This window comes from Tenrec ecaudatus, chromosome 16, assembly GCF_050624435.1.
Source record: "Tenrec ecaudatus isolate mTenEca1 chromosome 16, mTenEca1.hap1, whole genome shotgun sequence".
Classification (NCBI taxonomy): domain Eukaryota; kingdom Metazoa; phylum Chordata; class Mammalia; order Afrosoricida; family Tenrecidae; genus Tenrec; species Tenrec ecaudatus.
In genome coordinates this window covers 64,289,570-64,311,697 of record NC_134545.1, presented here as the reverse complement: position 1 = coordinate 64,311,697, position 22,128 = coordinate 64,289,570, and the positions used below count along the sequence as shown (strand labels likewise).

The window sequence follows — 22,128 nt, the reverse complement described above, 5'->3', positions numbered from 1 at the left end:
TAGTTCTACTACCAAGAAGGCAAGGCCTCCTCCACCTCCCACCCCCTGCCTAGGGCATCTAGAGAGAGACAGACTTTTGCTAGAGTGGGCAATCTAAATTCTGATTCCGACTCTCAACTAAGAAAACAAGCCTAGGAATGGGTTTCTTAAAGACGGCCACTTGGATTTCTGTTGTAGCTGCTAGCAATAGGATGTTTATATTATATAACCCGAAGAAAAATAGAATGCAAAGCTCTCAGAAAATGACTAAATCATTTTATATGAAAATTTCAAGTCTTATGAAAATAAACATTTATCAATACTCAAGGTGTATGTACCCCACATTCTTGAAACTTTGGCTGGGAAATATCTGATGGAGTCCGCCACCCTCGCTTGGAGAGGAAGAAATCAAATTTTATAAGGGGTTGGAGGTGTTGCTATACTTTTGGGTCAAGATGTTAGTGCTGGGACTAGAACGAGAGTCTTAAGACAACTAACTAGCGAAGTTTCTTCCCCTTGACTGAAACGGAGTTGGATGTCAGATTTGAAATACGTGTCCGGGATATGTCTTTTCCCTCAGAGCGGCCGGGGGTTCGACCTGCTGACACTGAAGTCAGCAGTCCAGTGCACCACCAGGGCTCCTGCGCCCGCATTAGAACTTGTTACACATCGGGATCTTGTTAAAGACGCGGATTCAGGGGCCCAAACAGACCGTTAGAATCAGGCTCTGGGGTCAGGTCCCTGCGACAGACACACCCCTTGCAACCCACGCTAAGCACTGCAGATGTCTTTGAACTTGAGCTCCAGTGAGCGCCTCCGCTGGTGCGTAGCCCCCGCACCCAGACCTCAGTGCCGCGCAGGCTGCACGGCGACTCCGTACCCGCCTCGTAAAGCGTCTGTTACGTACCAGTCCTTCGGGCGACCTGGGCGGCACCGGTGAGCCGGGCCCTCTGGCAGTCAGTCATCTAGCCCCCGCGGCGAGGGCCGGGGCACCGGCAGCTCTGCACCGCCCCCTGGAGGCCAGGGTCCTCGGGAGGCGCTCGGGCCCGTGGATCCGGCTCCGCTCCCGTCGCTCGGCGCAGTCCCGCCCACCGGGGGCGTTCCCACAGCGCCCGAGCCTATTTGCTCGCTCCGCTTTCGTCCCGCCCCCGTCTCCCGACCGGAAGTAGCGGGCTTCCCAGAGTGCCTCGCGAGTGGCGGGCATGATAACAAACTCCGGAGGTGCGCACGCGGGCTCTGGGTGGCATTGTCGGCGCTTTGGCGTGCCAGGAGACGACGAGATTGGAATCTGGTCCCTGCGTTGGGCGCAGATGCCATGGCGCTTCTCCGGGGCGTGTGGGGCATGCTGAGTGCGCTGGGCAAGACCGGAGCGGATCTCTGCGCCGGCTGCGGCAGTCGGTTGCGCTTTCCACTCAGGTACGACGGCTGGCCTCGGACGCCCGGGGGCTTCAGGGCAGGCTTCGCCCTCTTCCAGCGATCAGGGCCCCTCCGACCTTTTACTTCAGACCTCGACCTTGCCAGGGAACCGGCGGTGGTGAGAGCAGGCCGTCCGCCGGTAGTACCCCCGCCCCTCTCTACCTCCCGCCCCTCCCCCGCTCCAGTTGAGCACCTGGTCAGCATCCTCTTAGAAGCCGCGCCAAGAGTCTCCCGCCACTTTGAGTCGCGCCAAGAGTCTCCCTAACTGAAGTAGAGGCGCTTTCCTCTGCTCTGTAGGAGTTACGGGCTTTGTTATAATGCTTACGACAGGATTTTAAGTGTCACACATTTCTGGTCGAAGAAGTTAGGTATATATATGTTTGGAATGTGTGTTCGTTCATACACCCTGGCAACGCACCTGACGCTAACATTATTTTCACCTTAGTTTTCTGTGTTTGCCGAGATGGTTTTCCTCCACCTTGGGTCGTTATCCAAAGAAGCCTTTGAGCTCATACCTTCGGTTTTCTACAGAACAGCTACCCATACTTAAAGCGAAGAACCCAGGTAAGGCATTTTGTGGATTGATACTCCCCCCCTCCCCCTCCCCCGGTGTGGCTACTTCCTGTAACTGGGAAATAGAGTAGGTTTGAACCTAGACCAAAATAAAACCAGTAAAGCCAAGTCATACCTATTGGTTGGTTTTCCAGTGTCTAGGAAAGTTAGGTACCAAAGCAGTGAGAAATTAACAAAATGTGACACGGAGACACAAAGTGAGCACACGCTGTAATGCCGCCAAGATACTTGGTTGAAGCAGAATTGTCACGAAGCTTCACTTTGTTTAAAAAAAAAAGTCATATCTGCAAAGCTTAGTAAAGGGAAGCTCAATAAAAGGAGCTGTACCTGTGCAGATGAAAAGGATGCAAAGCATTTAAACCACACCCCACACCCCTGATTTGCACTCACCCAAGGCATCCAGCGGCTGCAGAAACATCCACACTGTCGTTTAGTCAGTGTTGTGTGATGGTCTGCCAGAGAGGATGGCTCAGGATCAACTCAATGACAGTGAGTTGGAGCGTGTCTTTCTTACAGCTGTCGAATCCATTCCGACTCAGAGACTCTATAGGACAGGATAGAACTGCCCCTGTGGGTTTCCGGATGAACTCTTAAAGGGTATAGAAAGCCTCTAAATTGAGATGCTTTAAATATAGATGAGAACTAGTCAAGATTTTTAAGATAGCTGCATGTAGATGGCAAGTTTCCTGTGAGGAGAATGAAAACCTGAGGTTAGGGCCTAGTTGCCCTAGAAGACCACTGGTGAGTTATTCCGTTCTTGCTTAGCTCCTTGTCTGCTTTAGGGAAGAAAGGTAATGAACCTGCATGAAATAACTTAATGGAAAAGTGCTTCGTAAGTGATCAAGCAACATGAAAATTAATGTTAATTTTATGAGCTTTGCAAGGGAAAATAAATTTGTCTTATATTACTTAAAAGAGATTACCACGTAGGCTATTCATTGAATTTTTAAAATGGCTGTAGGGACTTTATTTGGGATATAAGGTAGTGGAGCCCTGGTGGTGTAGTGGTTATGTGTTGGGCTGTGATCTGCTAGTTCTACAGTTTGAAACTACCAGCTTCTCTGTGGGACAAAGATGACTTTCTATTCTGGTAAACAGTTACAGTCTCTGAAACTCACATGGGGAGTTAGGAGTCTGCATGGACTCAATGGCAGCGAGAGTTGAGAGCAAAAAGTTAAATCATAGTATAAAGTTGTATGTGCTATAGAAATAGCTAGTAGAATCTACTTATGGAGATTATTTTCTTGGAATTCTTCAGAAATGAATCTTGAGACAGATGAAATTGTGACTTTTCCTCCACTATTTTATTTCAATCCATAGATGCGAAAAACTCAGAACTAATTAAAAAAATCGCCCAGGTATGGAGGGAACTTCCTGATTCAGAGAAAAAGGTAAGCACATTGGTTTGGGGGTCTTTGTGGAGATTATATGCAGATCATATACCTGTTCAACTGTTCATCCATGTACAATTCAGTGACATTCTTTAAGGTGTGCAGCTGTTCTCACCTTCACTTTCTGGGTGTTTCTCCCCTGATAACCATAAACTCGCTCTCTCTTAAGGGTCTTTTCAATCTTTCAGGTTGCTCTGTCAGTTTGATCTCATATGAATAGTTCTTAAATAAGCATAATGTTCAGAGAAGATGTTTTTACTTGCTTAGGTAAACTGTTCGGTTTTAAGACTGCAAGGGGTATTTTTGACTTAAAGCTTAAAGTTGATCTCAGAACAATAGTTTCATCCAGCTACCATGGCTCTGGAAAATTTGTTTGGAGTCCAGGAGAATTTGAAGTCTGTAGTGCATTTTCCTCCACATGATCAGGATTCTTCTATGAGAGCTTTGATCAAAATGGTTAGTAATTAACAGTAGCCAGGTACCATCTACTTCTTCGAGTGTTAGGGCATAGGGGGCATTTGCTTATGGAGGTAATTAGTCACACCTTCCATTTCATCCTGCTGTTGTTGACTCCTTCCTTTGTAATGGTACTTAGATGGTCACTTGCAAGCTTTTAATACTCCAAGCACTGTACAGCAAGCTAGAATAGGGGGCGGCAAACTTTTGAGACGAAAAGCCAGTTCTGTCTTTCAGAACAATTTAAAAGTTATTAGGGAACCATAAACATTTTACCAACAAATGAAATCACCTTTATTGGAATAAAATCCTTTACTTTTTTTCAGTTTTATTGCAGAACCACAAGTACTTACCAAAAGAGCTGCATGTGGCTCGCAAGCTGTAGTTTGCTGACCCCTGAGCTAGAAGATAAAACAGAAGCACTCTAAATATATTCTTAGGCCAACTAATGGGTATCCCAGGATAGCGTGATCCTAAACTTCCAACCAAGGATGTTTCTGGTGTAAATAAGAAGCTTCAACAGCAGCTTTTCTTGGTCATTATTATAACTGTGTCTGTCATACTTTTACCAATTCAATCTTCTGTAACTTATTGACAGTACTTGTTACAGTCAGCTCTGAAGCCTCAGTCAGTGCACTTTCCCGTCACCATCAAGCGGAACTCGGTCTCCCATAACGGATACTTTTCCTCCTTCTTCCCCTCTCGCACCCCTGGCGGCCGCTAGTAAACTGGCCTCAAACTGGTCTTTTCTTGTCTTGTATAAATGAGGCATCCGTTATTTGTCCTTTGGTGATTTCTGTATTTCAGTTAGCATAACTTCCTTAAGTTTGACACATATTGTAACTTGCATGAAAGCTTCCATTCTTCAGCCAGTTGGGCAGTATCCCCTTGTTTGAGGAGGTTTCACAAAGTCCATGAACTTGCTAAAATTGACAGTGACGATGGTGTAGCATTCCTGGTCGTGTTTGAGCATTCAAAATGTATCTGAGAGGAATTACTGAGAAGTGAATGATAGGTAAATATGATAGTGGGGCAGGAGGAAAGAAAAAGAAGAAAGTAAAAATTACATATATAGGTATTTAGGTATCTATATATTTAAATATATAAAGATAGGGGTGTGTGTATAAATACAACAAGAAAGCAGATGGACTTTGGGCCTCTACTTAAACCTTACCTTAGTACAAGAATGGTTTGTTCGAATGATGTGGCACTATATGATACTCACCTTCCCTACATGGGTGCATAAGCAAATGTGGAGAAAGCTTATGGTGCCTTGCTATTAAAAGATAGCATCTGGGGTCTTAAAGGCTTGAAGGGAAACAAGTGGCCATCTAGCAGGGAAGCAACAAATCCCACATGGAAGAAGCACAGAATCCTGTGTGATCATGAGGTGTCCACAGGAATAGATAATAGTTCAAAAACAAACCAAATTGGTGTGAAGGAGCATGGACAAAGTGGAGACCCAAAACCCACATTTAAGGTCATTGGACCTCCCTCACAGAAGGGCCACATGGGAAGGATGATGTAGCCTGGGTGTGGTATAGCACTGATAAAACACATAACTGTCCTCTAGTTCTTTAATATTTCATCCCCTTATTATTATGACCTTTGTTTTACCTCATTAATCTTGTCAGGCCTATGTGTTCATTTGTATAACTAAGATCTCTGGATGCATGGGTGATTACCCTTCAGAAACAGGAAAGGGAATAATGATTCCCTGAGGGTACCGGGAGCGGGGAGGCATGGGGGGAGCTGATAGCAATGTTGACTGTATAATCCCACTTGAGAAAGAATGACAGAATTATAGGTGAGCAGATAATTAGATGGTGTAAGGTAATGGTAAAAATTTACCTATGGTCTCCGACCCAACCTGCTTGCACTCTCCCCCACTCTCTGGGCCCCACGCTCTGCATGAACCTGGCTGAAAAGATCATGGCCATCCAGGAGAAAAATTGGAAGCTCTACCACCTACCCCCGGACAGCTGAGATATGCATTCATCCATCATGTGATACCTTTCGTAGGGTTTGGCTTTTTGGATAATGCAATTATGATTGCCGCAGGAACCCAAATTGAGATGTCTATTGGAATTATTTTGGGAATTTCCACTACGGCAGCTGCTGCTTTTGGGAATCCCGTGTCGGATTTAGCTGGACTTGGACTTGCAGGCTATGTGGAAGCCTTGGCGTGGCGGTTAGGCTTATCAATTCCTGATGTCACATCAAAGCAAGTTGACATGTGGCAAACCTGAGTTAATGCACATTTGGGCAAAGATGGTAGAGTGGCTATTGGCTGCTTATTAGGAATGCTTCCTTTGTTTTTCTTTGGGGGAGATGAAGAAGATGAAAACCTGGACGAGAAAATTAACCCTCTTAGAATACCTATAAAAAGATTTACACCAGTGTACCTCAATTATTAAGTATGCTGTCACAACATATAGGAATTAAAACAGTAGCAGTGTATAGATATGGGAACAATAATTCAGCATGTATTTTGGAAAACACCACCTTATTGCGGCTTGGTCTCCTTAGGACATCATCTTCTGAAAACATGGTTTAGTGCGTTATTTTATGTAAGTTGCCGGAAGAGCTTTTTTATCACCAACAGTCAGCATTTTATCTTTCCCTTTTCTGTCTTTATATGTCCAACTATTTCAGTATCAGTCACCGGCATACTGTACTGATTGGGGTTACGTATTTGACACGACACATGTATAGCTACATGAAAGCATTGTTTGTTGTTATTCCCTGATAGTTGGTTAAAGTTAACCTTCAGGTTTTTCCAAATTATTTAAGATGTTTATTATCAGCTCAAGATTTCTTTTATTTGCTTTTTGGTAACATCAGTTTCGCACTGTTTCCACAGTAAACATAATCCAGTCATTTTATTCATTTCTTAATTCTCATGTCCATTCAGAGTGGACACAATTCAAAAAGTGCTTTAACTGTTACTTATGTAAAGTTCTTGACCTTCACTGTCTTAAGAGCCAAAGCTTGAGAAGAATGATCATGTGTGGTCTCCCTGCTACAAAAAACCATGTATGTTAACAAGTGTAAAAACTTTATCTGTGTATTCTAATACGGGTTCCAGGGGAGTGGGGTGGGGGAGGGTTTATTTTAAAGGGGAGCTGATATTAACGAGTTCAAGAAGAAAATGTTTTGAAACTGATGGTGGCAGGAATTGGAAGTTCTTACACTTAGAATTTAAAAATGTCGTTTTCCCTTAGTATGTATGTACCACACGTTGTCCGTTTATCTAGGGATGGATGTTTAGGTTGTTAGGATACTGCTGCAATGAAAGCGAGCAGGAGATTGCTGTAGGTGCACACTTCTGAGTCTTTGCTTTCGAGTTTTAGAGTGGGATTGTTGAGTCACAGTAGATCTGGTCTTTAGTTTTTGAGGAACTACAATACTCTGCCACAGTGGTTATGTATTTTACATTCCTACCAGGAATGAAGATGGGTTACAATTTCTGCATATCTCAGATGATTTTATGTCTGTTTTTTTAATTGCTATTGCTTGCTTTCCGCCTTTTTCTACCTTAGTGAAATGGTGTCTCATTTGGTTTTAATTTGTACTGCTCCATTGGGTATTGACATTGAGCATCTTTTATATGTTTTGTGAATTTCCTCCTACTGAAAGATATATTCAAGTCCTTTGCCCATTTTAAGATTGGTTTTGTTGCTAAATTGTCAAAATTTTATGTATCGTTTAGTTACTAGATTCTTAATTGGAGATATGACCTCTCAAGATATCTCTCAATTGATAGCTTGTTTTTTCATTCTTTTGGCAAAGTTCTTCTGATGAAAAGTTAAGAATTTTTATAGGTCCCATTTATTTCTTTTCTCTTTGTCCCTTTGTTGTCTCTACTATATAATTCATTGTTACAAGCCAGGCTTGGCAGCATTGCCCCTGCAGTTACTTTGAAAAATTCTAGTTTTGTTTGTACATTTAGGTCCTCCTCCTTTTTTATTTTAACTTTGTGTGTGGTGTGAAGAGTGGATTCCATTATGTTTTTCTGCATTTGAAAATAAAGTTTTCCCAGCACCTTTTATTGAGGACATTCTTTTTCCCCAAATGAATGTGGTACCCTTCTTCAAGGGTTTATTTCTGGACTACTTCTAATTCACTGGCCTGTGAGCACGTAGGTCTTTATCATTGCTGACCCGTGTTGTTAGGGAGAATGATGTCTTTAAGGGACCACATGGCCCAGACGTCATGGATTTTGGGGGGGAGGACCTTGAAGACTGATGGTAGAGGTTTCCCAAGCTTGGCATGCGTATGGGAAGCAAGCATGCTTTTTAGTCCACAGGCGTGTGATGCCGACTCAGGGTTTTTACCTTATGGTTTGATTTACTTGAAATATTTAGTGATCTGTCTCTGTCAGCATGTGTCCTATGTTAAGTTTGCCAACAGCTGTTTGTTGACCTTTTAAATCTTGTTTTCATTTACAGCTCTATGAAGATGCTTACAGGGCTGATTGGGAGGCCTACAAAGAAGAGATAAACAGAATTCAAGAACAGTTAACTCCAAACCAAATTGTGACAATGGAAAAAGAAATCATGCAAAGACGTTTAAAAAGGAAAGCGTTAATGAAAAAGAGAGTGAGTGTTCACATGTTCATTTACTATGCCCGTGAGTCGAAATTTGTATGGTTTTGAGAACAGATTTATCTTTTTTGTGGCTATGTGATAGAATGTCAGTCAGTGTATTTTGGTTAGGCAAAAATAGGACCCCCTTTCTTTTCCCCCCTTAACCTCTGCTCCCAAGGCCTCTAGCCTTTGAATTTTCCTTGTATACTTTTGTTGCTACATTTGGGTGTAACCATATTTTAGCTAACCATTTTGTAGCTGTGCCGGTAAGTGTTGGACTGTTAACCTCAAGATCTGTGGGTCAAACCCAACAGCAGCTCCAGGAGAGAAAGATGAGGTTATCTGCTTCCATAAAGATCAGTAGCCTGGGACGCACTGTGTAAGATTGCTATGAGCTGGAATCAATAGGGTGGCCGCAGGGGTGGTGTGTTTGTTTTGAGCAGTGTCCCTCAGGAGCCCCTGGTGGCGTGGTGGACTGTGAGTCGGGCTGCTGACCGCAGGGTAACTAGACCTCACCAGCCACTCACTCTGCAGGGTCTGCTGTGAAGGCCACTTTGGTTTAGACCAATTCACTTCTGTCTGATAGGACTGCTACGGGTTGGAATTGAATTGAAGCACCGGGCTTGGTTTGTGTATTTGCTAGTGGCAAACAACAATTACGCGTTCCACCGTCAGTGGAAAGGTTGGTGGCTTGAGCCTATGCAAAAACCCTGAGAAAGACCAGAGCATCTATCTGCTCCTGTAAGACTGCATTCAGGAAAATCCTGTACTTCTGTAAAGCACAGCGTCTCGGAGCCAGAATTGCCTCTACAACAGCTAACAGCAAGATATTAATTCAAATAAGCTTTATTACTTGAAAGTTAGACCACCCTTTCTTAAGGAAATAGTATTAGTTCTGAGGTCATCAACTTGCTAGTTTATTCTGGATTATGTAAAATGATTATTAGAATTAATGCCAGCCTTGACTAGGAGAGGCCATGATAGCTCTCCCTGAGTCTAATGTCTTAGTACTAGAGCTGCTGACCCAATTAATAAAAGACTAATAAAAGGAAGCTCTCATGCTCACATAGAGTGTAAGAAGAGAGGGGGCCAACGAGGATTGGGGGGGCGTGCAAGGAGTTTCTCTGTATATTCGCGCTCCCTTTTTGGATCGTCCTCTCACATTTCAAAGGTAGTGAGAAGTGTGGCAGCTAGAAACTGTAGAGGAAACAACTGGGGAATTTTTAAACCGTAAAATACATGGACTCTGCAGTGGTTTCATTAAATAATGAGAGGTCCGGGAAGAAGGAAATAATCTCTAGATGAAAATCAGAAACCCTGAATTTACATGGGAAGGGTGAGCTTTTATCAGTATTAAAGTTGGAATTGTCATTGACCATAAATAATCATTAAAAGCTACAGAAGTTTGTAAACGGAGTACTCTCCACTATCTATTCAGAAACAAAATTGGATGGGATAACGCAACATCCTTCATCATTGGAACCCGGGAACTAAAAAGCATTATGTAACAAGGGACACTTGTATTCTTTTTCATGTTTTCTCCTTCCGGTACCTAGTTAGGAATAATAAAAACACACACATTGTGGTTTCAAGGTTGAGAGACGAGCTGGGAAGGGAATGGGATGAGAGGTGCTTGATTGTGCTGTGTGGGTCGTAGTTCCCTTCAGGAATGAAACTGGGCTAACTTGATCGCTTAAAAAGGGATTTTGTAAATATGTGTCAGGTAAACCAATTGAAAGGGTTTTGGATGGCACAGGCAGGGCCGCGGCATTAGGAAGGTTGAGAACCACTGGTCTACACTGTCTGCCATCCCAAACCCTTTATGCAGCCTGTGCATGTGGTATTAGAGCAGTGGGTCTCAACCTTCCTAACGCCGCAGCCCTTTCATACAGTGCTTCATGTGGTGGTGATCCCCCCAACCAGAAAATGATTTTCATTGCTACTTCACTGTAAGTTTGCTAGTGATTAATCACAAAACAACATGTAATTATATATTGTGAAACATTTATTTCTAATGACAAATAAATGAAAATTTGTCTTGAAGCATGGTATAGCATGGGTAACAGTCTTCACGTGGGGTACTCAGGTGGGCGTATCAGCATGTGGGCGGACCCGCCTGGAGACGGATAGAGGAGCGGTGTCTCCCTTCCTAAGACCATCGGAAATATGTGTTTTCTTATGATCTTAGGCGACCCCTGTGAAAGGGTTGTTTGTCCCCCCCGAAAGGGGTTGCGACCCACAGGTTGAGAACTGCTGGTTTAGACTCTACTAAATTGGGTGGTGCTGTTGGTTAAGTGTAAGTGCTGGACTTTTAATGCAAGATCGGTGCTTAAACAGACCAGCGGCTCTGCAGGAGAAAGATAGACAATCTGCAACTGTAGAGTTTTACGTTGAAAAGTTCACAGATGGTCACTGTGTTGGAATTGACTGATGGCAATGCGCAGATACTCTGACTTAAGGGATGGTGGCTCTAACCCACCAATCAGTATTGCAAAAGACCTGGTGAGCTTCTATGCAGATTTTTCTTGGTGTTAGGTGTGGAGTGCATTTTGACTCCTGGCCCATTATGACAGTTGAACTGCTCCCTAGGATTTTCTTGGGATACTTTCTATGGAAACAGATGTCCAGGTCTTTCTCCCCCGGCCACTGCTTGGTATGAGCTGCCATCCTGTCAGTTAGTAGTGAAGCTCTCTGCTCTTTGTGCCAGCAGGGCCCCCTTAAAACCTTTGGACTAGTTTTACTCTGTACTACATGGGGTTGTCAGGAGACACGAGTCAATTCAAAGATTTTGTTTTCAATACAGTTAATGGCACAGCTATGAAAATAATTTCTGTATCAGTATGCTAAAATTTTCAAAACAAAGCATTGCTAAACAATTCTGACTTTATAATTATGTATTTTATACAAAATTTCCTTATTCACTTTAAGGAATATTCTGTACTGTATAGTAGCGACTAAAGTTTCCATAAGGAAAATTGCGTCTCATGGATACCAAAGCCATATCTGATTATTCTATTTTTGTGATGCAGGAGCTATCAATGCTTGGAAAACCAAAAAGACCCCGTTCAGCTTATAACATCTTTATAGCTGAACGCTTCCAAGAAGCCAAGGATGATTCATCACAGGTAAAGCAAACATATTGTATTTGTTTGTAAATTTTGAGATTGTCACCACCAAATCTTGTCAGATGGTGGAACCTGAGTGCCTGTGGGTTCAGTATTGGGTTGCTAACTTTAAGGTTACCGGTTCAAACCTACCAACTGCTCTGGGACAAGATGAAATTGTCTGCTTCCATAAAGATTTATTCTCATAAGTCCCACATAGGGGCTCTATTAGTCAGTCAGCATCAACTCGATAGTGGGTTGGGGTCAGTGCTACCAGTTCCTGAGTTGTTAGAAGTTCTTTTCTGTAAGTCAAGTCATTTGATTTTTCCCTGTTGCCGGTGTAGGAATTAGCTTTCTTGGATTAGTGTAGTCATATATTATTTACTTCTCCATCTAATTTGTAGCTTTGTAGTTCAAAATTTTTTCTTTGTCCATGAGGATTTATGTCTTAAATACACATATTTTTGTTAATGACATTGGAGTTGAATGTAATGGAATAACAAAAGTAGACATCTCATTGTCTCGTTAATTTTATCAGTACAAATGAAGGAAAGCTAAAGGGGAATAAGTAAAATGAGCATTTCTAGGTCACATCATTATGTTTAGCCAAGTAGTACTGGGCATTGGTGTAGTCTTTCTCTGACCTGGAACCCCTGGCACAGATTGCAGAAGAAATCATTAAGCTATAGGGAAGAAATAAACACGCATTGCCTTTGAAGTGAGTCTGCATAGTATAGATTATATCTGAATAGTATTTCTGAGCAAAAAGGATAGATCCCAATAGAACACCTAGAAAGCAGATCAGTGAAAACATGAAGGATTTGAACAATGCAATAAACCAACTATATCTAACACATTTAAAAGATCATAATTCTCTTTGTACATTGGATCATTCTCTAGGGTAAACAATATTTTAGGTCACAAAACAAGTGTAACTAAACAAAAGATCCGAGTCAGCCGTCATATCGTTGACTATAAAAAATGAGTGATAGAGAAAACATCAATATGCAGACATTATGTATTAAAAAAAACTATTAACCAGTGAGCCAAAAGAATAGGTCAAAATGGGAATTAAAATATACTTTAGCAGTGAATGAAAATAAGAGTTTAGCATACGAAAGTTTATGAAATAGAGTGAAGGCAGTGTTCCGAGGGTAATACAGGGTGATAAATGTTTACATTAAAAAGTTAAAAAATTAGTAAATAAAAGAAGACCTCAAATCAAAAATGTAACTTTACATCTTGAGGAATTAGGGGGCAAATGAAAAAAAAAAAGACGTAAGCGTCCAGTGTCTTAAAGGCTTGAAGGTAAATAAACGACCATCTAGCTCAGAAGCAACAAAGCCCACATGGAAGAAGCACACCAGCCTGTGTGATCACAAGGTGCCGAAGCAATCAGGCATCAGGCATCAAAGAACTAGTAATCATATCGTGGTGAATGAAGGGGGGAGTGTGTAGTGGGGACCCAAAATCAGACAACGGGGAGGAGACAAGCCAGTCAGGGTGCAGTGTAGCAACAGTGAAACATAGTAACTTTCCTCTGGTTCTTAAATGCTTCCTCTCCCCTCCTTCCACTATCATGACCCCAATTCTACCTTACAAATCTGGCTAGACCAGAGGATGTACAGTGGTACAGATAGGAACTGGAAACACAGGGAATCCAGGGCAGACGATCACTTCAGGACCAGTGGTGTGAGTGGCAATACCAGGAGGGTGGAGGGAGGATGGGATAGAAAGGGGGAACCGATTATATATAACCCCCTTCCTATAGAACGGACAACAGAAAAGTGGGTGAAGGGAGATGTCGGGACAGTGTAAGACATGACAAAGTAATCATTTATAAACTATCAAGGGTTCATGAGGGAGAGGGTAGTGGGGAGGGAGCAGGGAAAAATGAGCTGATGCCAAGGGCTTAAGTGGAGAGCAAATGTTTGAGAATGATGAGGGCAATAGATGTACAAATGTCCTTGACCCAATGGATGTATGTATGGATTCTGATAAGAATTGTATGAGCCTCCAATAAAATGATTAAAAAAGAAAAATGAAAAGCAATAGAACCAATGAATCCAGAAGTTGGTATTCTGAAAAGATCAATAAAATTTGCAAACTCTTATCTAAACTGACATCAAAAGCAAACTCCCTACCTGTCATTTCGGACTAAGCAACCGTGTTGGGCAAAGTACAACGACCTGTTTTGGGTTCCTGAGACTTTAAATCTTGATGGAGCAGTCAGCCTCCTCTTTATCCTCTGGGGTAACTGGTGAGTTTGAGCTGCTGACCATGGGACTAGTAGCGCCATTCTTAGCCACTGAAACTCCTTAGATTGACAGAGAAGATAGACCTAAAATTAGGAATGAAAGAGGGACAACCTAGCTTACAGAAATACAAAGGATCATAAGAAAATAGTGTAAATAATTGTACACTAACAAATCAGATAATGTAAGGTGAATGGATAAATTCCTATGAACATAAACTTCCTACATTGATTCAAAAAGAAATAGATGATCACAGCACACTCATAAGGGAAGAGACTAAATTGGTATTAAAAAAAAACAGGTGGCATGTTTTTGTTTTTATAACTTGTTAATAAATACAGCATTACATACAACAATTTCCACATGTATAATTCAGTTCATTGACTACTACTTTGAGGTGTGAAACCATCATCATTCTCCTTTTCCAAGTTGTTCATCTCCCATTAAAATAAATTCACTGCCATCTTAAGTTTTTCAATCCAAGCATTTGAATTGCTATTGTCCATTTTATTCCTTTTCTGTAGGTTTTAAAAGCGTGCAGTGCGGTAGGCAGCCGCTCTTTTTCTAGTGAAGGCAAACATTTGTTCTAAGAGCCCAGTGGGTTATCCATTGCGCTGCTAACACCAGGTCAGCACTTTAAAGCACTCATTGCTCTAAGGGAGACTTCACTGAGTCAGAATTGTTTTGTTTAAAAAAGCCAATGGGGGTATTTTTGGTTTTTAAAGATTTTTAAAGTTTTACCCATTGTGCCATGGCTCATTGAACTGATTGGTAACAAAGATTTATAGAAGGGCTTCAATCCTTTCTAAACTTTCCCAAAAAATAGAAGAGGAGGAAACATGTTCTAAATCATTCATTGGACTAGCAGTAACCTCCTCCTATTAAAGCCAGAAAAAAAGATACAAGAAAGAAAACTAGACCAATATCTCGTATGAATGTAGAAACCTTCAAAAATACTAGCAAACGAAATCATCATATTAAAAGACTTTTGAGGGAAAATAAAGAAGATACTACAAAATCAAAGGAAGCTTTTCCCATTTGACTACTGCTTCAGATCTTAATAATAGATTAAAGTGGTTATGCTTGTGGGATAGATTAACACTGCCATGATCTGAAGAGGGAGGATTATTTTAATGTCCTCCTTCTATATGAAATGGCTGTACATTTAAAAAAATCAAAGGAAGCTTGATTAAAACAAAAAATATCAATATATGAAGCTCTTCTGTTGGCATATTCTCCCTTTCGTACACTTCCGAAGGTGGTATTTATCTCCATAATCCTTCCCCAAAAGAATTTTTGATTTAGCATGCTAAAACGGAAGTTTTGGCATCCTTGAGGGACTGAAATTATATTCCTTTAAAAATGTTCTTAGGAGACAAAAGGAACCTAAGAGGATAAGACTAGGGCTGTTGAATAAATGGAGTGATGGTTCCCTTCCTACCCGCAGAGAATGAGCAGGTGCACTGTGGGGTTGAAAATAAATGTATTGGCATGGATTTCCTGCTTCTTTGCTCACCAGTTGTCAGTTTTCTTAAAGCTTATCTTAGTAAGTCCCTGTGGTCACCCTGTATCCTTTGAGAAACCTTGTACAGATTATCCATTTCAAATCCCCCAAACCCGTCTCCCTAACCTTTGCGCCAGCCTTGCTGCCTTAAATGTCACTGGCTCAGCAGATCCCCCTCAGAAGCCGCTGTTTTGGTCGGATATTTGTAAGGCCTCCTAGCAACACAATGACACGCATTCAAGGAGTCTTTCAAAAAGTTCCTGGAAAAAATCAGGGTTTTATTTTCATCCTCATTTTGAAATCCCCTGATATTACTGAGAGAACATGTTTGCGGCCATGCACTGATTTTAGAGAAGAGTTTAGGCATGGTTTGTTTATAATAAACTGGTGCAAGTATAATTTAGAACAATACTAACAGTGCTTTATCTAAAAAAGTTAGGATGGTTCAACACTGGAAAATCAGTCAAGCAGTGAGGCAATGCACCACAATGGAAAGGTGACATTGTCACCTCAATGACAACAGAGAAGACATTGGACCAAATCCGAATACTCAGTCGAAGGGGTGATCCTCAATCTCATACAGGGTATTTATGACACACACAAGTAACACCAAATTTGGTGGAGGACGAAATCAGAAGACAAGCATGCCTATTCTTAGCCATGCTGGTGACTATACCAGAAGTCCTAGCCAGAGCAATTGGTAAGAAAAAGATGGGAAAGATGAAGTAAAGCTATTCTTATCACAGAAGACATAATTCTAGATACTGTATATGCTCGTGTATAAGCCGGGTTTTTCCAGCATGTTTTTTATGCTGAAAAGCGCCCCTTGGCTTATACTCGAGTGAGGGTCCCACTTAACTGTTCTCCGATCTCCGGCTCATCTGCGGGCACCTGCAGCCTCTGGGTGGTCCGATGACTGCTGATTTCACTGCTCTTTTCCTTTCTCCTGCTCGCCGGCAGCCTCTGTGTTGTCTGTGCCATACTGCCGCCTCCTGTGTGCTGGCACCTGGGCACACCGCATACTTGTCAGATGAATGTCAGATGCGGCTGCTCTGCCTCTCACGCTCTTCTCCCGGGCTGTGACCAATGACGTAGCCTTTCCAGTCTTACCATGCTTGGTCACGCCCCCTTGCTCCATCCGAGCATTGCTGAATACAAGTACCAGTACATCTCTGGTCTTGGATATACAGTACATTTATTTACAGTACTTGGTCTGCTATATTTTATTTTTAATTTTCTTATTAACCCCTATCTGGGCCCAATGTTGACTATGCTTGCATAGAGCATGCGTTAGGGCTCATGATATGCACGCTGCGTTGTGTACACACTGTTACTGCATGTGTTGTGTTAGCACTTCCCATACATATGTGGTAACGCAGCACATGCAGTAGCAGTACATACACAATTCAACGTATATATTATGAGCCCCAACACAGGCTGCTCTGTGCGAACAGTCATGTCATCACATTCTATAATATCAGCCTGCATTGAGCCTCAAAGTATAAAAGCTGCGTTGTGTGCGTGCAGTAACACAGCGTGTATAGTTATTGTTGATACCATATTGTTTTTGTTGTCCCTCTTTTCCACTTAACAGAGCTAGTTTACTGTGTTTCTTTTTCTTTTTAAAAAAATCATTTATTTTAGGGGCTCATACAACTCTTATCACAATCCACACATCAGCTGTGTAAAGCACATTTGTACATTCATTGTACTGTTTTTCTTTGAAACAAATATTCAAAAACATTTAACCTACTGATGTACTCTAGTCAATGAGTTTTCCAAGTTTTTTGTGGTAAAATTAGGTGCCTTGGTTTATATTCAGGTTGGCTGATGCTTGAGTATAGATGGTACATAGAAAACCTCTTGTGTTAGTCTGGGTGGACTAGAGAAATATCCATGGAGACTCATGTGAATCAGAAAAAGCTCTATATACAACCGCACTTGAATATTGAGAGAATATCTCAGCTCAGGCCAGAGAAAGTCCATAAGTCTGATATTGGCCCATCTGTCCAGTACTAGACCATAAATTCCTCTCAGGGCTATCACAGGCCAGCAGGTGGAAAGTCTTGTGGATCCAGTGGCGGTAAAAGCATTTCAGTGTTGGCAGGGGTCTCCACATGGCTCCTCCAGCTTCCAGGTTTATAGTATAGCTCCATTTACCTTGTCAGAAGGAATGTCTCCCAGGGAGTGAGTGTGTGTCCCGCCTCCAGGGTGCTGTTTATCTCCTTAGTGTCCCCTAAATGAGATCTTCAAACTGCAACCTGATTGACAAGCTAAACTGCCCCCTTCCCTCTTAGTCTCAAATTGACGACAGATTATGTAACTACTACACCCCCACAGATAATAAATGAATGTAGCAGAGTGGCAGGTATGTCAGCACAACAAAAGTCAGATTTTTATGTATCTGCAATGAGCTTTCTGAGAAGGAAATTAAGAAAATAGTTTTAGTTACAGTAGCATCTAAGTAAACCAGGAATAAATTTAAGCAGTAAAAATGCAGACATTTAAATAGGAAGGTGAAAGACTTGTACATAGAAAATAATAAGATATTACTTACATTAAAGAAATCCTAAGTAAATGAGAGGGCATTCCATGTATGGATTGGAAGACTTAATATTGTTAAGATGTCCCTGCTACCCAAAGGAATCTAGAGATTCAATGGAGTCTCCATTCAAAATTTCCAGTAGTTGCCTTTGCAGAAATGTTCCCCTTTTCAAAACATTCTGTAAGCTGGTATAGTCAAAACAGATTAATACTGTTATTGTGATACACATATCACTACCCCAGTGGAAAAGAATTGGAAGTCCCTAAGTAAACCCATACACTGATTTTCAACAAGAGTGAGTCTATTCAGTAGAGGAAAGAACAGCCTCTTTAATAAATGATGCTGGGACAACTGGATTTCCACATGAAACTGGACCCATACTTTACACTATATATGAAAATTAGAAGCCCGAATGTCAGAACTAAACCCATGAATCTCTTACTAGAAAACAAAGGCAATGCTTTGACTTCAGTTTTAACGATGGATTCTTACACCATGTGCCAAAAGCATAAACTACAAAAGAAAGAAAGACTCAAACTGCTAGACTCATGGTGGCCCAGCAGTTCCAATTCTAGGCATACAATGCCCAAAAGAATTGCAGGCAGAAGCTCAAACAGAAACTCGTATTCCACAGTTTCTTGCAGCACTATTCCCAATAGTGAGAAGTTGGAAACATATCGGAATGTCGATCAACTGGTGAATGCATGCTGGTGGTGTAGGCGGAAACCCACCAGCCACTCGACAGGCGGAAGGCGAGGCTTTCAACTTCCGTAAAAGTTTGTAGTTTTTGAAATCCACAGGCAGTTCTACTCTTACCGTACAGGGTCACTCAGTTGGAATTGACTCGATGGCAGTGAGTTTGGTTTTGGCATGCTGATGCATGCTAGAGCCTGAGGACCTTTGAGAATGTTATACTTCGTGAAATAAATCCGTCTCAAATGAACAAGTAATGTATCCCATCCCACTAGTAAGAAACAGGCAGTTTATTAGTTGCTAACCAGGGCTAGGAGGGAGGCAGTCATTGCTAAGGGGACACTGAGTTTCTGCTCATGGAAGCAGTTGTGATGACGGCACAGCAGGGCAAGTACAGTCGATGTCATGAATGTACAAGGGAAACAGTTTTGGATTTGCAACCAAAGGGGCTTCAAAAAGTTTGTGGGAAAATGGAATGAAGCGGTAGTGGAATTTTTTCATGAACTTAGTGAAACCGTCTCATGTTTTGTTACATATATTTCACTATAATAGTGATAACTACCTTCATTTGATTTATTTTTATAAATTTTAACAGCTTAATAGTTTTTATTTAGAGAGAAAAGATGTTAAGACTTGATGAGACTTTCTTGTCATTCTTTATGTCTGAGTTTTGGTTATTGGAGTAAAAGGAAAACAACTTTGATCAGTGGCTTACCCACACATTGTCTTACAGGCAAAGCTGAAGACTGTGAATGAAAAGTGGAAAAATCTGTCTAGTTCACAAAAGCAGGTAAGTGTTCCAATTTTTAGTCTCAAGCGTCAATATGGGCGGGCTGGCCTTTTCTTGTAGTGGAAACAATCGTGTTAACACAGTTAGAACAGTGAAAAGTACTGTCATTTTAGAATCAGTTGTTTCTCTCTTGTGGGAGTTTGGACTGAAAATAGAGTGAACACTGGTCACCTATCGGGTTCAAGTGTTCCCTATGACAGTGATGATCACCTTCTTCCTCTGCTCCCTGCCCACCTCTCAGAGGGCATCAGCTGTACTTAGGAAGGAAGCCTTCCCTGGGGCCATGCCTTCTCCTGTCCTCTACACACGTGCAGCAATGATGTACTTTCTAGAATCTGTATCGGGGTGCTTCAAGAACAGATCCCTACACTCTATTGTGGACCATGATACAGAGGTTTGTAATTGCAAGGCCAGCACTGAGTAAATTTTTTTTTCTGAAAAGGGAAGGTGCTTAGCCAAATAACTTTGGGAATGTATACTCTATATGAAGGCATTCCATAAATTAATTGCAAAGATTATTCTCTAATATTTTAATAATTTCACTTTTCTTCAGATATATATTCAGCTTGCTAAAGATGATAAAATTCGTTACGATAATGAAATGAAATCATGGGAGGCACAAATGATTGAAGTTGGAAGAAATGATCTTATCCGTCGTACCATGAAGCACCAAACAAAAGATGACAACACTGAGTAGTGATCAGAGACGAGATGGGGTTACGTTGATCAGATCATGGAGAGTCTCGAGAAACCATTAGGTCTCAATGCTTGAAGCTGTTGGTAAAACTGAAAGGATAAAGTTGGCAAACATTTTATATTCAATTCCTTTTCCTTTAAGCTCATGGACTTTTGCCAATTTAATACATGTTATTTCAATACTTTTTTTTTTTAAACTCAAACAGATGTACGTTCGTTTCATGCTAAATGTATTCGGTTTGGGAACTACTGAGGAGCAAAATGAATCCATGCAAATGCAGCAGTGAATCATTTACCTTTATCAGACTGTGAACTTTTTATACTGGATGATGGTTATGGAAAGATTTTTCTTCTTTATATTATGGAAGTAGGAATTTGCTTTCAAAAATTGTTCCAAATTATAGAAGCCACAGTGTTCTATGATGTAATTGTATATTTCAAAAACCAAAAACCCAGCACTGACCTAGGTAAATTTTAATTCCTGGGTAGGATTCATGTTGTATTCACAGTTGATGTAGCTGTGCATACAAATGATTTCTGGTTTTAGTTGCATCTTTTAAAGGGGAATAAGAATTTTATAAACTTTCTTCCCTGTCTTTTTGTTTTCCTAAAGCAAAACTAAAAGAATTATGTACCAAATTTATATGCATAAAATAAAATGTGCATAGAATAAAATATTAATATTTGGTTGATTTACATGTTTTCAAATGCTATGTTTTCAAGTGAAAGATGGGTTTTACAGGCTTGTTTGCTTGTTTTTATCTTAACTACCCACAGCTGTTAGTCATTGTCAACACATAGCAATCCTGTAGAACAGAGCAGACTTGCTCGATAGGGTTTCTGAAGCTGAGAGTCACTGTGGAAGAACACTGCCTGCCCCTCCTGTCTTCCATGGAGCGGTTAGGGTCTTCCAGCCACCCCCCGGGCTAGCAGTCCTCCTTACGATTCTAGCTGCTTAACCCACGGTCCCCGCCTCCTGCTTTACCTGAGAATTGTGTTTTTTGTTAAATTATTTTTTCCTCATGATGCTATTTGTCTCCAAAGTCGAGATTATGCCTAGTGTAACTTAAACTGAGAGGCTTAGAAAACAAGTCTCCAAAGTCACTAGACCATGATCAACCTGTAATTTCTAACCATCTTGTATCACAGAAAGTGACGCAAGGGTGTGTGTGAATGGCTTGTTCACAGTGGCCTGTGGAACAGATGTCTTCTGCAGGCCAAACCAGTCAGTCCATTGCCTGATCCTCACAGCCTGTGAGCTAACAATTGTTTTTAAATTTTAAATGCGTAGAATATATATATTTCCTGACACATGGCAATTAATATTCAAAGGTCATAAATAAAGTTTTATGAGAGCACAATCGTGCTCATTCTTTTACTTACTGTTTATGGCTGGTTTTGTGTTAACAGCAACAGATGAGTAGTTGCCAGAGAGACTGGTAGCGCTCAAATTCAGAAATCTTACTTCCTGCTCCTTTATAGAAAACATTGCAAACCCATGTTGTAATGTGACCAGTGTGCTTAACGTTGTTGATGTAGTCAGATGTTTTTTCCAACGCTTTCAAAAGTGTGTGTATGTGTGTGTTTGTTTACTTGTTATTCTTGTCCTGAAAGGGGAGGGAAAAGATCAAGTCACTACACCACACAAGCTTGCCCTTGGTGTTAGCAGCATTACTGTCTGCAGTTTCAAGCTGTGCTGCTCCATGTAGGGTGGATGAGATTCTCTTAAATTATTATTTTTTTAATCGTTTTATTAGGGCCTCATACTACTCTTATCACAATCCATCTATACATTAATTGTGTAAAGCACATTTGTACATTCATTGCCCTCATCATTATCAAAACATTTGCTCTCCACCTTAGTTTCTGATATCAGCTCCTCATTTTTCCCCTGCCTCCCTGCTCCCCCCTCCCTCATGAACCTTTGATAATTTATAAATTATTATTTTGTCATATCTTGCCCTGTCTGACGTCTCCCTTCACCTACTTTTCTGTTGTCCGTCCCCCAGGGAGGAGGTCACATGTAGATCCTTATAATTGGTTCCCGCTTTCCAAACCACCCTTCTACCCTCCCAGTATTGCCACTCACACCACTGGTCCTGAAGGGATCATTCGCCCTGGATTCCCTGTGTTTCCA

At 41.4% G+C, this 22,128-nt stretch overlaps 1 protein-coding gene and 1 non-coding gene across 2 annotated transcripts; both read left to right on the top strand.

The window, feature by feature from the left end:
- The first annotated feature begins 1,151 nt into the window (after window positions 1–1,151).
- Window positions 1,152–21,369, top strand: TFAM (transcription factor A, mitochondrial). Its single transcript, XM_075533931.1, has 7 exons — window positions 1,152–1,395; window positions 1,841–1,959; window positions 3,289–3,359; window positions 8,267–8,416; window positions 11,434–11,529; window positions 19,239–19,295; window positions 19,849–21,369. The coding sequence occupies exons 1-7, from the start codon at window positions 1,295–1,297 to the stop codon at window positions 19,990–19,992; spliced, it is 738 nt and encodes a 245-aa protein (XP_075390046.1). The 5' UTR covers window positions 1,152–1,294; the 3' UTR covers window positions 19,993–21,369.
- LOC142430102 (small nucleolar RNA SNORA29) lies at window positions 14,794–14,934 on the top strand. The gene has a single exon (XR_012780574.1). It is a non-coding gene; the product is annotated as a small nucleolar RNA SNORA29 (small nucleolar RNA).
- Window positions 21,370–22,128: the final 759 nt, after the last annotated feature.

Bases quoted from the DNA above. Each gene is read 5' to 3' on its own strand.
- TFAM (XM_075533931.1), top strand. From the start codon at position 1,295: ATGGCGCTTCTCCGGGGCGTGTGGGGCATGCTGAGTGCGCTGGGCAAG. The intron at 1,396-1,840 runs GTACGACGGCTG...TTTTCACCTTAG, and splicing joins CGGTTGCGCTTTCCACTCAG to TTTTCTGTGTTTGCCGAGAT. The intron at 11,530-19,238 runs GTAAAGCAAACA...ATTGTCTTACAG, and splicing joins CCAAGGATGATTCATCACAG to GCAAAGCTGAAGACTGTGAA.